Here is a 14954-nt window from a genome sequence, read left to right as displayed (position 1 = left end):
TTGCTTTCTGCAAACATTTGGGGACTACAGGAATTGATGGAAAGGCATAAAGACGTCCAGGGGAACAATCGTGTTCAAGTGCATCCCCTTGGTGACTCCCTCAGAGGAGAGACCAGGGCAAAACAGTTTCTGCATTTTGCATTGGTGGCGAAGCAAAGGGGTCGCAGCAAGGCTGGCCCTATTTTCGGAAGATCTCTTCTGGAACTTTCTGATTGAGGGACCATTAGTGAGGCCATAATACAGCTCTACTAGATTTGTCTGCAATTATGTTCAAATTTCCCTAGGATGTGTACTGCTATCAGAAAGTGGTTGGAAACTATTGCCCACTGCCAGACCCTCAGGGCTTAAACAAAAAGAGTAAGATCTGGTTCCCCCTGTTTATGTACCGGACCACACACGTCTGAATTCCTGGAAGAAGAGAGTCTTGAAATACTTGCAGCACCAAAGCACCGCCCTCATCTCTAGGACATTTAGATGCAAATGACCCTCGTTTTGCTGCTAGATGCCTTGAACTGTCTTCCCAAGATAATTTTCCCCCTTCCCTCTCTGGGAAGTGTCTGTGGTCACTGTGGCTTGGGGTTGAGGGGGAATAAAGTGATGGCCTTGAGATACCAGTGGAGAGTAAATCCACCACTGGAGGTCCTTTTTGCATGAATTGGTTACAATGATCTTGTGTGTCAGAGAGTTCTGGAATTGACCATTGTGCCGACAGTAACCACTGAAGTATTCTCATGTGAAGATGGGCTAGGTGACGGAGAACTGAAGCAGCCATTTTTCCCAGTACTTGCAGAACTAATTTGGCAGAATCTTATTTATTCCTGATCAACAGTCTTACAAAATGTCTACGATTGTTTAATCTGTCCTGTGGAAGTTTTGCTGTCATTGTTGTCATGTTTATCTCTGCTCCTATGAAGACCAAGCTCTGACATGGCTCTAGAGCAGATTTTTCATAATTTATGGTAATACCTGGGGAGGAACAGAGTTGCAGAGCACAATCTCAGGCTTGTGGCAGAAGATGCCTGGTCAGATCAATTATGAGCCAGTCATCCAGACATGGAAAAACCCGGAATTCTTGGCTTCTCAGGTGAGCCATCACTAATGCCATGCATTTGGTGAACACTCTGGGGGAGGTAGTGAGACCAAAGGGCACAGCTCGAAACTGGAAGTGACTAGCTCCTAGTTAGAAGTGCAAGTGCCTTCTGGATCGCCTTTCCATTTGTATATGGTAGAATGCATCCTGAAGATCTACAGGGACATCCAACTGTCTTTTTCCAAGAATGGAAGTATCAGCTGCAGTGTCACCATTCAGAACTTGGTCTTTTCCACAGATTTGTTCAGAATGCTGAGATTCAAAATGGGTCTCCAGTCCTCTGTTTCCTTTGGAACTAAAAAGAACCTTGAGTAAGTTCTGAATCCTTTCTGGTCTGTGAAAACTTCTTGGATGACTCTTTCTTAGCAACATTTGAATTTCTACGGTTGCTTGTTCCTTTTGACTGGGAGGAATGTCTGGAATCGATTTGTTTATGGGAGTGGGGAAGGAGAAGAAGAACAATGTAATTCTTGGATATTATGTCATTTATCTTTTGCCAGACATGAAGGTGCAGAGACAATCACCCCCCGATTGCCTCCAGAGGTCAGCAATTGGGCACCCCTTCAGGAGGGCTGAAAGTGCCTACCAAAGAAAGATTCTCTGGAGCCCTGATTCTGCAGGCCAACCCTGCAGTAAGGGCGGCATCTTCCATTACTGTTCCCCTCCTCTGCCTCTGGGGGAACTCTCACTGTGTGTGTCTTGGAAACACCTTTGTGATTTTTTGAACCATAAATTTCCACTACTTCTCTGACCTTTGGGAAAGGGTCTAGTAGGTGTGGAAAACGCACTTCAATGGCAGACAAGGTCTTGCCTTCATGTTCACACCTAGTGAGAGTTTCTTTTATTTTGGGTCCAAAGAGAAAGGAGCCATCAAAAGGGGAGTTAATAAAGGAAGACTTGAATGGCTCCGCAAATTGCAAAGGCGCATCCAGGCCTGCCTCCAAAGACAGATACTGAACCCACAGCACTACTTGTTTCATCTGCTATGCAAGATATACGAGTCTCATGAAGAGTGAGTTGAGGGTGGCGAGTTGAGTGGTGACATTATCTGATGCCGCAATCAGCTACAGCTCCTTGGAAGGAGCTGACAGTTCTTTCAACAGGTCTCTCTGTAATCTGGTAAAGTGGGTCATGTAATTCACTGACCATAAAGCAAAGGTTGCTGACAAAAACACGCTTCCCATACCTATCCATGATCCTGGAATCTTTATTCGGAGGATGGATAGAAGAACTAGTCTCACTTCTATTTTGGTGGCCGCCACCACGACCATGGCATCAACTGCTACACCTTTAGTTAAGAAAAATTTGTACTTGGGGGTAGAAATGTTATGTGGCCTCCTAGGAGTGGGTTCTATGGAGTCTGGGGTCTCCCAAGCCTTCCGAGAGATTAGATCAATAAGGTCATTAGAAGAAGGGGTTACCCAAGAAGTGTAAGGGCAAGACCCAAAAGCCTTCATGTATACAGACTCCTCAAGAAAAAGGGATGGACTGCCAGTCACCTCTGCTTTTTAACATTTCCAGGATGTCTCTAAAGGAAACATCTTCACAAGGTGATCGTGGGGACTCTTCTGCATCAGAGTTCAGTATCAGATGTGATCAACTCTTCTGGGAAATCAAGGTGCTTCCTCTTGCAAGTCCTCTTCTGAAGGGCTTCCTCAGCGGTAGTCTGGGGAAGTTTCAGAAGATGGGGGGAGGGTCCCTTGCTGGACATCCTGAGGCCTGTGGGTATATGAGAAGACAATGTCACAGGCACAGACTTGGGAAGAGGATCCAGAAAAGACCATGTCTGAGACTGGGATGTAGTCAACACCCTCTTCATAACCTCAAAGGCACTCTGTCCCTGCTCCAAAGAACAACCTGGATCAAACAAAACAGCTGTTGGGGCCGAAGGAATGTCTGGCACAGGAGACAGAAGCTCTGAAGTAGATGTAGGATCTTAACTCACCTGTGCTGAAGCCCCCAAACGCAGGGTTGGATCTGGAGAGATCCAAACCTGCTCTGCGGATCCAACTGGGGAGTTCAGCTCCTAGAGGAATCCTGCTCCAACTGAGGAGAAACACTTGGGGCAGATGTCAGGTCCAAGGAACCCATGGGTCCAGGATTCAAGACGGACACAAGCTGGAAATATGAATCTTCCGGCTCTGAAACCAGGGGATGGATCAGAGGAGGAGCAGGCGCCGATGGGAGGACTTCACCAGTTCCAATTCCTTTGGATTTGGATCCAGTAAAAACTTGGCCAAGGCCGGTGTCTTTAGAAGCCTCTGCACTACTCTAGCCACATCATCATCAGACAAACTCCTGGTAGACCAAGTAGATCGAGTTGGAGACCTTGATTTAGTCAAGAATGGAGAAGGGACCCAAGAAGATATTCGTTCTAATGCTGGAGAATGGCTCCTATATCTAAATTCACTGGGAGCCGAAGAGGTTGGAGCCGAGGCTTCAAGTTGCTCCAATGAACTCTTGGATGAGGAAATGACTGTCTGCTCCAAAGGTTCTGTTAGAGCAGACAGTTTAGAAGCTTTTTGATTCAGCTTTGTGGTGGAGTTTGGAGTCGAAGAAGAACGTTTTCATGACCTGATTTTCATGAAGTTTCAGACTCCAGAGAAATCGCTTCAGCAAAAGGAGTTTTCAGCCGTCCCTTCAACACAAGCTTGTTTTTATGCTCCATAACAGCCCTTTGGTTAAACCCGTGCCCATGAGTATGACTCTTGGAGATGAAGAGGCCCCAAGCAATACACACAAAGCATGTGAATCACTCAGGGGCATCTTCTTCCCATACTGTTCACATTTTTTGAAACCAACAGGTTTCCTTTCTTGCTTTTGAGACATTATCCTAATAAGAAAGTAGATTAAGGGAAAAATACAAAAAGGCACACAAACACACACACACACACACACACACACACACACACACACACACACAGGAAATGTCCTCTAACTTAAATGGAAGAAGCAAGTCCCCCCCCCCCTTCCCCAAACAGAAGAAATTGTCCTCTAACTCAAAAGGATAATACAGAAAAAGGGAGGGAACAACAGTTAAGGATAAACATCCTCTAACTTAAACGGACATTAGTAGGGGAAGGGAATCAACACTCAAGAAGTGAAAAATAAGGTAAATGATATATTCAAAAGGTATAAAAAGACCATCGCTAACTAGCACTAATCTAATAAAGAGAAAACAAAGTAAAAGGATTATTTGAAAAGAAAAAAAGCACTTAGCCAAGAGCTTGCTTCAGAACCACATCCTTCGCAGAGCAGCCAACAAGATTTGAGGGAGTTAAGGAAAGGCATTATGGATAAGGTAGAATGCCCACTAGCGTTGCTGATGGCCTCGACCTTTTGTAAAAGACTAAGATGGATCCAATGGATCAGATCCGACCCATCAGTGAGAATAAAGGCAAGATTGACAGCGTCATCACATGGTAGATTTACTGCCATCAGAACACCTGAAGCCAGCTACTTTAATGCTCTTATCAGGGTACCCAATTACACTTAGTAAAATTAATACTTATACAAATGGTAGTGTTAACCAAGCAGCAAGAATTTCAGGAACATGGCAAGTACTCTCAAAGATTAATATTTTCTAAAAGACAAGCCACAATGAAAGGTTTAGATATATTTAATAACAAATAATACAAAAAAAATAACAACTCTGAATATCTATTTACAATAAACACCAGAGTTTCAATCACAGGATATATAAAAAACAACACAGATGGAAAGACTCAGACAAATACTGAAAACACTACACTTCGCTAATCTCATTATATTTTCCTAACTGACTGAAGAATTACTGCTCCCTAGTTACTTAATAAAGCAAGACAAGATGAAAGTAGAGTGTCTCTTGTCAGGTCCAAAAACAGAGTGTACTTATCACCTCTTCTCACTACTATTCAAATAAAATTTCAGTGTTAGCTACAGAATAACATCACATTTGGTCACCTGACTTTGTGGTTCCCACACAACTTCCTGACTAGAAAATGAGCAACAATCTGACACTGATGTGTCATAATACATATATAGAACTATAGGTAAGGTTTATTACATCTGGAAACTGTAAAACAATTCCAACTCTTCTGCAGAGACTAACAAGCCATTCTCTGGCTGCATAAGGGCATGTAAGATAACATTTTTTGGCCTTAACCAAGTAATTTAATTTCAGGCTATTTTTCTTAAGGTTAGTTGGGCTGACCTTAATCGCTTCTCTTCCAGTATCTTCTTAAAATACATACTTTTCATCAGTGACAACAATACGGTCTGGCACACATATATATTTTTCTATCCAACAGGACCCACTGTTGATACATTTTTGACACAAGCAACTTTACAAATATATTTTTAACACAAGCATCTGTACAAATCAGTTTCTTATTCAAATGACATAATTATTTACCAAACTCCAGCTAGCTATGTTGGCACATGTTTCACCTGCACTACTGGTACTACTTCACATCAACTCAGACCTCCTGACCCAAAGGGGTAGGAGCCGATAGACACTCAACTGACCCTGCCTAGAGAATCTGCCTCACCACTCTTTCCACATCCTCCTCTGTCAAACTTCTGATAGAAGTGGTAACAGTAGAACAGGACTTGGGTCTTTCCAAAAAGGGGGAGGGCATCCTTGAGGGTACCAGATCCACCAATGGTGAATATTTAGTTCTGGGTAGTTGAATTAAAGTAGGACTAGAAGTGGTCGGATCCAATGAAATTGGATCAACCAATTTTTTTCTGTGTCAGATCCGAGGGTGAGGTCACATCCCTTTTTGCTCCCTTTTTTTTTGGATGGCTCTGAAGCCATGGAAGAAGTTGAAGGTTTCGGAGACAAGGTTTTTATTTTAGGAGGTTTCTCTCCAAATATAGCCTATTCAGATGCTGAGGGCAACAATCTCTTTAAATAATCTTATTTTTACATTCAACCAAAGCCCTGAGGTTGAACCCATGGGAAATAGGACAGTCTTCTTGGAGATGAAGTGGTCCTAGGCAATACACTGTGTAGGCATTCAATAAGAGGCGTTTATGCCCACACAACACATTTTAAATCCCGCTGGTTCTTTTTCCACCATAATTTACAAACTCTAAGATTTTCCTAAAGACGGCAGTCATATTCATTTTTTTTTAAAGGAAAGCAGAAAGGAAAAAAAAAAACTACCAGCAATGGTAGAAAAGGAGTCTACACTAAATGCAGGAAAAGGTAAGTACTAGCAATAGTATTCAAGAAGTACACGCAGTACAAAGGTCAAAGAAAATGAAAAACAATTATTAACAATAGTAGATACAAGGTACTTTCAAGTATGATAGGCAGGGGAAATACGGGAAAGTTTCAAAAAATAAGAGACTGGAAAAAAAAAGTTATGTCTTACCATAATGTTCCACCTGTGTTGTCGATCTTCACTAATCTTTGACTGTGGGCTTGGTTCTGAGCCTCAGAACCAACTCAGCTGTTATTCCAGCTCACGCCTTCCAAAGCTCTCAAGCTAAGCTATACCCATAATGCTCCTCACCAAATTACCTCAGATCGAGTTTGCAAATAATAGTGACAGACAAGAAATAACAGATCAGAGGCCATATCTGTGTCTCAATTACGAAAGCCAATCATTGGAAATATCTGACTCACCAACAGATCTAAAGGCAGGGGGAAGGAGAGAGGGAATGTCCAGGATTAGTTAAGACTGACAGCACAGATGGAACATTATGCTAAGACATAACTTCTTTATCTGATGTTGTCAATCTTCGCGTAATCCTTGTCTGTGGGACACAGTCCCTAGCTACCTGGATATTGGGAGGTCTCATGAAAAAATATTCCTGAGCACCATCGAGCCAAATGACTCAGGCTCCTAGAGGCCAAGTCCAGTCTGTAATGCATAATAAAGATATGAGGAGATGCCCATGTCGCCACTGCACAAATATCATCTGAAGAAGCTCTGGCACAAAAAAATGCAGAGGCTGCTATTACTCTAGTTGAATGGGGTTTTACAGGTCCTGGTGGGTGGAGTCCCTTTCTGTGTAAACAAAGGTGATACAGTCTTCTAAGCCATTTAGCCAGAGTAACTTTGGATACTAAACTCCCCAAAGTGACTGAAGAAAGTGAAATAAATAGCTGGTCAGATTTTCTGATTTCCTTTGTTCTGTGAAGATAGAAATGCAATTGTCTGGGTACAACTAATAAGTGCAGAAAGTACTCCTCTTTATTGTTGGGAAAAAAGACCGGGCATTGTACAGTCTGATTGATATTTGACTGAAAAACTGTTCGGAGGGAGACCCTGTCCTTATGAAAGATTAGGTAGGGAGGTTTACAGGATAAGGCCTGTATTTCAGATATTCTTCTGGCAAAAGTGATAAATACTAAAAACAAGGTTTTCCAAGCCAAAAAATTTAAGTCACAACTTGCTGAAGGCTCAAAAGGGTGACAAACAAGAGATTGAAATACCAGATTCGGATCCCATGGCACAGAGGGTTTCCTTATATGGAGGTCTGAGCATTACTGTTCCTTTTAAAATGGTTTTGCAAAATTTATGGGACATAAGGAATGAATCATTCTAACCAGTATGGAAGTTAGATGTCGCAGCAAGATGCGCTCTAATAGTACAGGCTGATGCACCTGCCTCAGAGAGTAAACCCAAAAACTCTAGAACTTTATCAGCATTTGCTGAATATGGATCAAGATTATAGTCTAGCAAACATTTAGTAAACTTTAGCCACTTGTTACGGTACAATTTTCTTGTTGAAAGTTTATGGTGGGCCAGAATGATGCACTGGACCAGAGAGGTGAGAGGAATGCCTGCCAATATTGGGAGCTGGAGAAGCCATGCAGTGAGCTTGAGATGTTGAAGATTCAGATGAACCAGTCCCTCTGGGTGGGACAATAGGTCTGGAACTGAGTCCAGATGAGGCCATAGGAAGGGAAACTAGACCTGTCGAGGCCAGAATGGGATGATGAGAATTACCATGTTCTTCATCCTGTTGGCTTTCTTTGGAAACTGACACATTAGGAGAATCGAAGGAAAGGTGTATAATAGACAAGAGGGCCAATTGTGAAGGAGAGCATTTTTGGGTAACTCCCCCAGTGGAGGGATTAGGGCAAAGTAACTGCTGCACTTGTTTTCAGAGAGGAGGCAGAGAGGTCACAGCAAAGTTGGCCCCAAAGGCAGAATATCTTTTCTGCCTCCACTTAATTTTGAGGCCACTCTTGAGGCATTAGGATGGAGCTGCTCAGTTTGTCTGCAATCACACTGCAGCTCCTCGGAATGTGCATGGCCACTAGAAAGCGGTCACAAATATTTGCCCATTGTCATACTCTGAATGTTTCTCTCCACAAAGAGGGTAAGATTTGGTTCCCCCTTGCTTGCTGATGCACCAGACTACTGGACATACTGTCTGAAAGGCAAGTGTTCCCAAGGGGAGGGCATCTTGAAATGCCTGCAATGCTAAGAGCGCTGTCCTCATCTCTAGAACATTGATATGAAAACTGGCCTCCGGCTGGGACTAAGTGCCTTGAACCGTCTTTCCCAGATAATGCCCCTCACCCTATCTGGGATGCCTCCATGGTCACTACAGCTTGGGGTTGAGGATGGATAAAGGGATGGCCCAACAACATTTCTTTGGAGTGCAGCCACCAAACTCAGGTGGTCTTTGCACTGACTGGTGATCATAATCAGACGGGACACTGGCTGATACAACAGGGACCACTGGGACGCCAGAAGCCATTGAAGAATTTGCATGTGATATCTGGCCAGGGGGACTAGAGTGATAGCGGCTGCCATTGACCCTAGAGTTTGTAGAATGAGTCTTGCTGTTACTTAAATGCTGCGAATGATTTGACTGACTTGTGATCTGATCCTTTGAAGTCTTTCTATGGGAAGAGAGGCAATGCTGGTAGTTGTGTATTGAGCATCGCTCTAATGAATTCCAGTTGTTAAGATGGTTATAAATGGGATTTTTCATAGTTTATAGTTACGAACAAGGGAGAAGAGTATAGTCTTGTGCCTTTACGCGTTGACGCTTGGTGGGAGTGGTAAGGAGCCCGTCATCTACCTATGGAAACACTCTGAATCCTAGCAGTATAAGTTGAGCTGGTACCACTGCCATGTCCTTGGTGAACACCCTGGAGGCTGTGGTGAGACCAAATGGTAGTGCCCTGAACTGATAATGACTGGCTCCCAGCTGGAAATGCAGAAACCTTCTGGCCCACTTGTCCATTTTTATATGGTAATGCACATCCTGAAGATCTATTGAGCACATCCAATCGTCTTTTTCCAAGAACAGAAGTATAGACTGAAGAGAGACCATCCAGAATTTGGTTTGTTGAACTGATTTGTTCAACTGACTGAGATCCACAATTGGTCTCCAGTCCCATTTTCTTTGACACTAAAGAATCTTGAGTAAATCTCGGATCCTCTCTGGTCTGGTGGGACTGCTTGGGTGACACTTTTGACCAGCGGTTTTTGAATTTCCAAGACTGCTGCATCCCTGTGACTGGGTGGAATGTGTGGGATTCTTTTTAGTCTCTTTGGTTCTTCTGAAAAAGGGGTATTGTAACCTCTGGTTATAATCTTCTGCATCCAATTGTTTCTTAGCCAGGCAGATTGGTGCAGGGATAATCGCCCCCCGATTGCCTCCAGCGGAAGGCAATCAGGCCTCCTTTCAGAAGCGTTGATAGGAGTTACCAGGGAAGTAATCCCTGGAACCCTGATTCTGCAGGCCACCTCTGCCTCTTGCGCAGCAGCTTCCATGGTTTCTCCCCCTTCTGCCCCGAGGAAAGTCATTGCCACGCAAGTCCTGGAAAAGCCCTTGGGACTTTCTGAACCATAGCCTCTCACATCTCTGGTTCCTGGAAAAAGGTTGCTGGAGTTCACGTCTGCTACCTTTGACGAAGTATTTTCCTGGAGAACACTTGACTTATAATTTGAGATATAATTATGTTAATTAAATCAAAAGGTGCTTCAAACAAAGTATTAGTTTAAGGTTGTGCACACTTATGCTATCAGCTCATTGTAAATTTTTTATTTTTTGTATTATTCCCATAACAGATTTGTTTTTCAATTGAATTGTTGAGGTTATAGGTCACATTAAAGGTGGGAAAAGTTTTGAAATGATTTATTGTGATCTCATTTTTTATATCACAAAATCCTGGCATTTTAACAGGGGTGTGTACACTTTTTATATCCACTGTATAAACGTTCTGTGCCAGATAACTCAGCATCACAAGAACTGGGGCTATAAAGGGCTCCAACCCCTTTGCTAAATTCTTATAGTGAAAAAAGCAGCTACAAGGATAAGGATAACCCTTATCGGGGTATACTGCATTCCTGGCCATCATTGGAATTGGAGAAACCAAGCAGTTAAATTGAGAGCATGTAGCTCCTGGTGAGTCTTGAGTTATCAGGGTTTGCAAGGGACTCGACATCAGGCTTCTCCAGGACGTAAGGCTGCAGCAGGGGGTTTCCAAACTTCTTAAAGTCATACTGGGCTATGAGAATAACCCTGTCCTGCTCATTCTGAATTTCTATATGAATATTGGAAAGAGAGGGATAAGTTGAAAGGCATACAATAGACCTGAGAGGTAATCCTATACTAGAGTATCTATGGGTTGCTGCCCCAGATGGGGAATCAGGGAAATTAATTCACTACATTTGTCCTAGCCATAAAAGCAAACAAGTCACAACTGGGCTTCCACAATTAACAGAAATAAGTCTTTGCCACACCATCTGAGGGACTACTCACTCACTCTCCAACAGAAGACACTGGCTGAGCATTTGCACTTAACTGTCCACTAGGGAGTTGGCTTCTTCAGGCATGTTAGCAGTGACTACAAAAAAAGAATTTGAGGACATTGTCCATTCTTACAACCTCATAATCCTTTGACACAAGGGACAGGAGTAAGTGCCCTCTTGCTTGATGTACCACACACACACTATGGCTATCTTATTACAGAATATGACAATCATTTCCTGAATGAGGGAATCTTGAAAAGCCTGCAGGGTTAACAGGACTGGTTTTCATTTCCACCCAGGATGCTCACATGCAAGCTGGTCTAGATCGGTGAACATGCAACCTTGGACCATCCACCCCTGACAATGTCCCCCACCCAGAGGCATATGAAGGTCACTCAAGGACTGAGAGTTTGGAAGGGACTTCATGGGGAAAAAACGGATGTTAAAAAACACCATTCCTGAAACCTTCAGCACGTACTGGAAATTCTGATATGATGCAACATCAGGTCTGAAAACTGATTAGACAGTTCACTGAAGGATTATGAAGTGGTACCTCACAAATGGCATCAGAAAAAAAAAATACAGATGACAACAGCTCAAAGCCTTGAGGTATCTGGCCAACACAGCTCTGGAATGATGACGTCAACTCCTTCTCAAGGAAGACTGGTTTTGGACAAAAGGAAACAGCATATGAACATTACTGTCTAGGTAGGCTGCATGAGACTTGGAAACGTTTACTGTGATCCCAATGGAATAAGAAGTGATGCAGTTGAGAGCCCCTGGTAGAGATCAGTTTCCCCAAGGTCACAGCAGCCAGACTCTAGTCATTGATATTTTTATTTATTTATTCTTTGCTGACAGGGCTAGACAGACTAAGCTAGTGGCCTATTTTTAGTGGAGACTCATGGTAGCCAGGGCACTGGGAAACTTCCCCTACTCTTAAGTGGTGTGGGATCTTTTACATCTACCTGAGCATGCCACTCACTCAAGCAGATGTAAACTTCAGTTTAACATCTCATCCAAAGGATAACACACTAAAGAGTGCGTCATTCTAATCCCCTCTAACCCTCCCGCTCCTGCTCCCACTATTTCACTGCAGTATCAGTAATCCAGTAACTTGACGTGGGGAAAAAAAATCCTTCAGGGCTTCCAGAACGAAAGGTGAGCAAACAAACTGTTGCATCACTGACACTGCTCAGAGGTAAACAAGAACAGGCAGAAGTCCAATCTAGGTATGGAAAGACCTTGATTCCTTACAGCCTATGGTTTTCGACAACTGCAGTCATTCATTTCATGATCATCATAAACCAAAGCCAAAAATATATGAATATTTGGGTCTATATTTTAATATCGATGGTTTAAAACATCGAACAACATATGGTCGACGTCTTCAAACGTTGACTTCATAAAAAGACAAAAAACATAAAAAGACAAAAAAAAAAAAAAAAAAAAAAAAAGTACCCTAAAAGGTTTAAGCACGGGGGTAAGCCCTCCTGCACCCCCCACACCCCTCGCTACTTAAATATACCAACTCAGAGACCGCACTACATTGCAGTAAACAGAAATCTCCCCTTATGGAGATTTCCGTTTACACCCTCGAGATTCTGAGCGTTCGATATTCTCATGACGACAATGTCAGATTTGACATTGTCGGCTTTCGAGAATATAATATAGACTCGAATATTTTCAGAAAGACTTTATTAAAATATTAAATACTGCTTATTGTGTATTTTGTGAATACCCTTGGGGGCAGAGGATAATCCAAATGGAAGAGTATGGAACTGGTAATTGCTGGTTCCTAAGATAAAGTATGAAAACCTCCTTGACCAATTTCCCCAGGTGCAGGTTCTAAAAGGTGTGGGTTGCCACATGCCAAAAGGATGACTGGGCCAAATGAGGAATCATTATATTGTGACTTGCAGTGGTTCTCTCTCAAGAGCTACCTCCCACTGATGTACAGAGCTGAGATGATCACTTAGGCATGTAAGAATTTTCCCCACCTATTGTTGATGCATCCCTCTATGCTTACCTTTCTACAACAACAGCTTCTATGTCAGCAATAATATAGCCACAGGATACTTCAAACCAGCCATTCCCTATACACACCTCCTCATCTAGCCCCAGAATATGTGAGCAGGCCAGTGCCTTGTCATTCCTCTTCCACCTGGCCAGCTTCAATGGAAGCCTGAGGCACTAATCACTCTAGGGTTGCTTGAGTTATAGTCATGACTGTATCCTTCTACACCATGGAGGTGAGGCTTCCTGGCAATCTCTGTATGTAAGTAAGTGTCCTGTAGGTACGAAGAGTACCAATCTTCTATTAAAAGCAATAAAAAAGTTGACTGTCCTGTGACTACCTGCAGTTTTCATTTTGGTAAAAGGTAAAATAATGGTCGAGAGTGCTCAAATCTAGAATAAACCTGAGGTTTTCAATGTTTCTGATGCTAAAAAACATCTAGAGTAACATTCAGACCCTCTCTGCTCTACTGGTGCCTCCTGGATGGCTTTTTACCAGGAGGTTTGAGATCAAGATTCTTACTGCCCTCTTCTCACTGGGTGGGAAGTCAAAAAGAGGGAGTGTGTGTAGCTGGGGTAGAGACAGAAAGGGAATTAAACATCCTCTGAACACTATATCCAATATTTATCTGCTGCATGCAATGGCCTCCCATGTTGACAGGTAAGAAATACTCAGAGCAAGAAGCTAATACAGAAGAAATTTCTGTATCCTTGCTTTAAAAAATGCAGCAATAAACCATGGGCTTAATCCACAGTGTACATTCACAAAAGTTTTCTCCACATTAGAAGTGAAGAAAGCAATACTGCTGTTAAATGTAAAATTTGCATTCAAATAGTCAGATGCAGAAATATGAATGACTTAATACAAGGACTGCAGGACTCAAACTGGTTAGCTCAATTTGCTCATATTAATCATACTACAATCAACCAGCAGTTTATGTTCTCCAAACTATCTTTACAACTGCTTTACATCAACCACTGTATCCCTAAATTCCCTTACTGACTAAAAAAAAACTTGTTTCCTAAGAGAGCCCATTTTTGTGTGCCCACAATCACACTGTCTCAGTGTCTCTCCTATCTTCAGAGTGCCCCCCTTATTCTTGGGTACTACATTTTTTTGTCTAGAATGCTGCTACCACCTTGCTGCTTGAACTCTTGCAAATTCTTAGATCACATTCATATTAAGTTCCATTGTCATTGATAGGTACACATATTAGAACATATTCCACCTCCCATAATGCGGATTCAAATGAATGAGTAACATATCCACAAAAACTGTTAATTACAGTATTTCCAGGATTGGGGTTGTATATTTCCTCTAGCAAACAAAGTATGTAGCAATCTTATATGATCTCAAAGACACACTGAATGCAAGTCTTACAAATTCTTTAACAAAAAGATTAACTGCACACAGGGAGAAAGCAGGGGTGAAACAGCAGCACAGATACACACACAAATGTAAATATCTAGAGATGATTAAATTTGTTATGTTACCAGAATGCAAGCATGTGCTTTGTGGTAGTAAGAGGGGTGCATGCTCTGGAACCTCTCCTGTCCTGCTGTGTCCCAGAAGTCTGTAAAATAAAAACAAGTGATGGCACAATAAATGATAAACTGTCTGCCCCAGAAACATGTAAAAAAAAATCATGGTTAGTTTATTAAAAATAAACTGATGCATTCAGAAAGGGCAGCTGTGTAAGAATTTACCATAGCAGATGTTCGAATTCCACACTGCTGGAAGAACTTGGGTTCTTTCCTAACTAGGACATAACAAACAGCCTGCTTCAAAAGCTCTGGCTCCCTTCAACACTTTCCTTCTGGCTGCTGACTGGCCAGCACCAGTCAGATAAATGGCAGCCAGAAGGAACGGACTTCAGAATTTAGAATAGTAAGCAACCTCATCATGAACATCTGATTAGATACAAACACAAAACACAAATACACTTCATATACCCAAAAAAGAAGTCACATACTCATCATAATGATCCATCTGTGTTTTCCATTTTCATGACATATGGGTTTGGTTCAGAGTCTCAGAACTGACTCTGCCATTACTACAGCTTGCAAAAGCCAAACTCTCAAGCCTAACCCTTACCCACAATACTCCTCTCCTGACAGAGTTTGCTGAAAGTCAGACA

At 42.4% G+C, this 14954-nt stretch overlaps 1 protein-coding gene across 1 annotated transcript in view; it reads right to left on the bottom strand.

Annotated features, from left to right (window-relative positions):
* Positions 1-14954, bottom strand: part of LOC122815814 (rab-like protein 2A) — a gene marked incomplete in the record, with an annotated part of 1114697 nt that overhangs the window by 332628 nt on the left and 767115 nt on the right. Inside the window, 1 exon segment of the mRNA XM_044088616.1 lies at positions 14311-14390. Within this exon segment, the coding sequence (XP_043944551.1) occupies positions 14311-14390 (80 nt within the window).

This window comes from Protopterus annectens, chromosome 11.part0 (assembly GCF_019279795.1).
Source record: "Protopterus annectens isolate FY-2018-M chromosome 11.part0, PAN1.0, whole genome shotgun sequence".
Lineage (NCBI taxonomy): Eukaryota > Metazoa > Chordata > Ceratodontiformes > Protopteridae > Protopterus > Protopterus annectens.
This window is presented reverse-complemented; position numbering and strand designations above follow the sequence as displayed.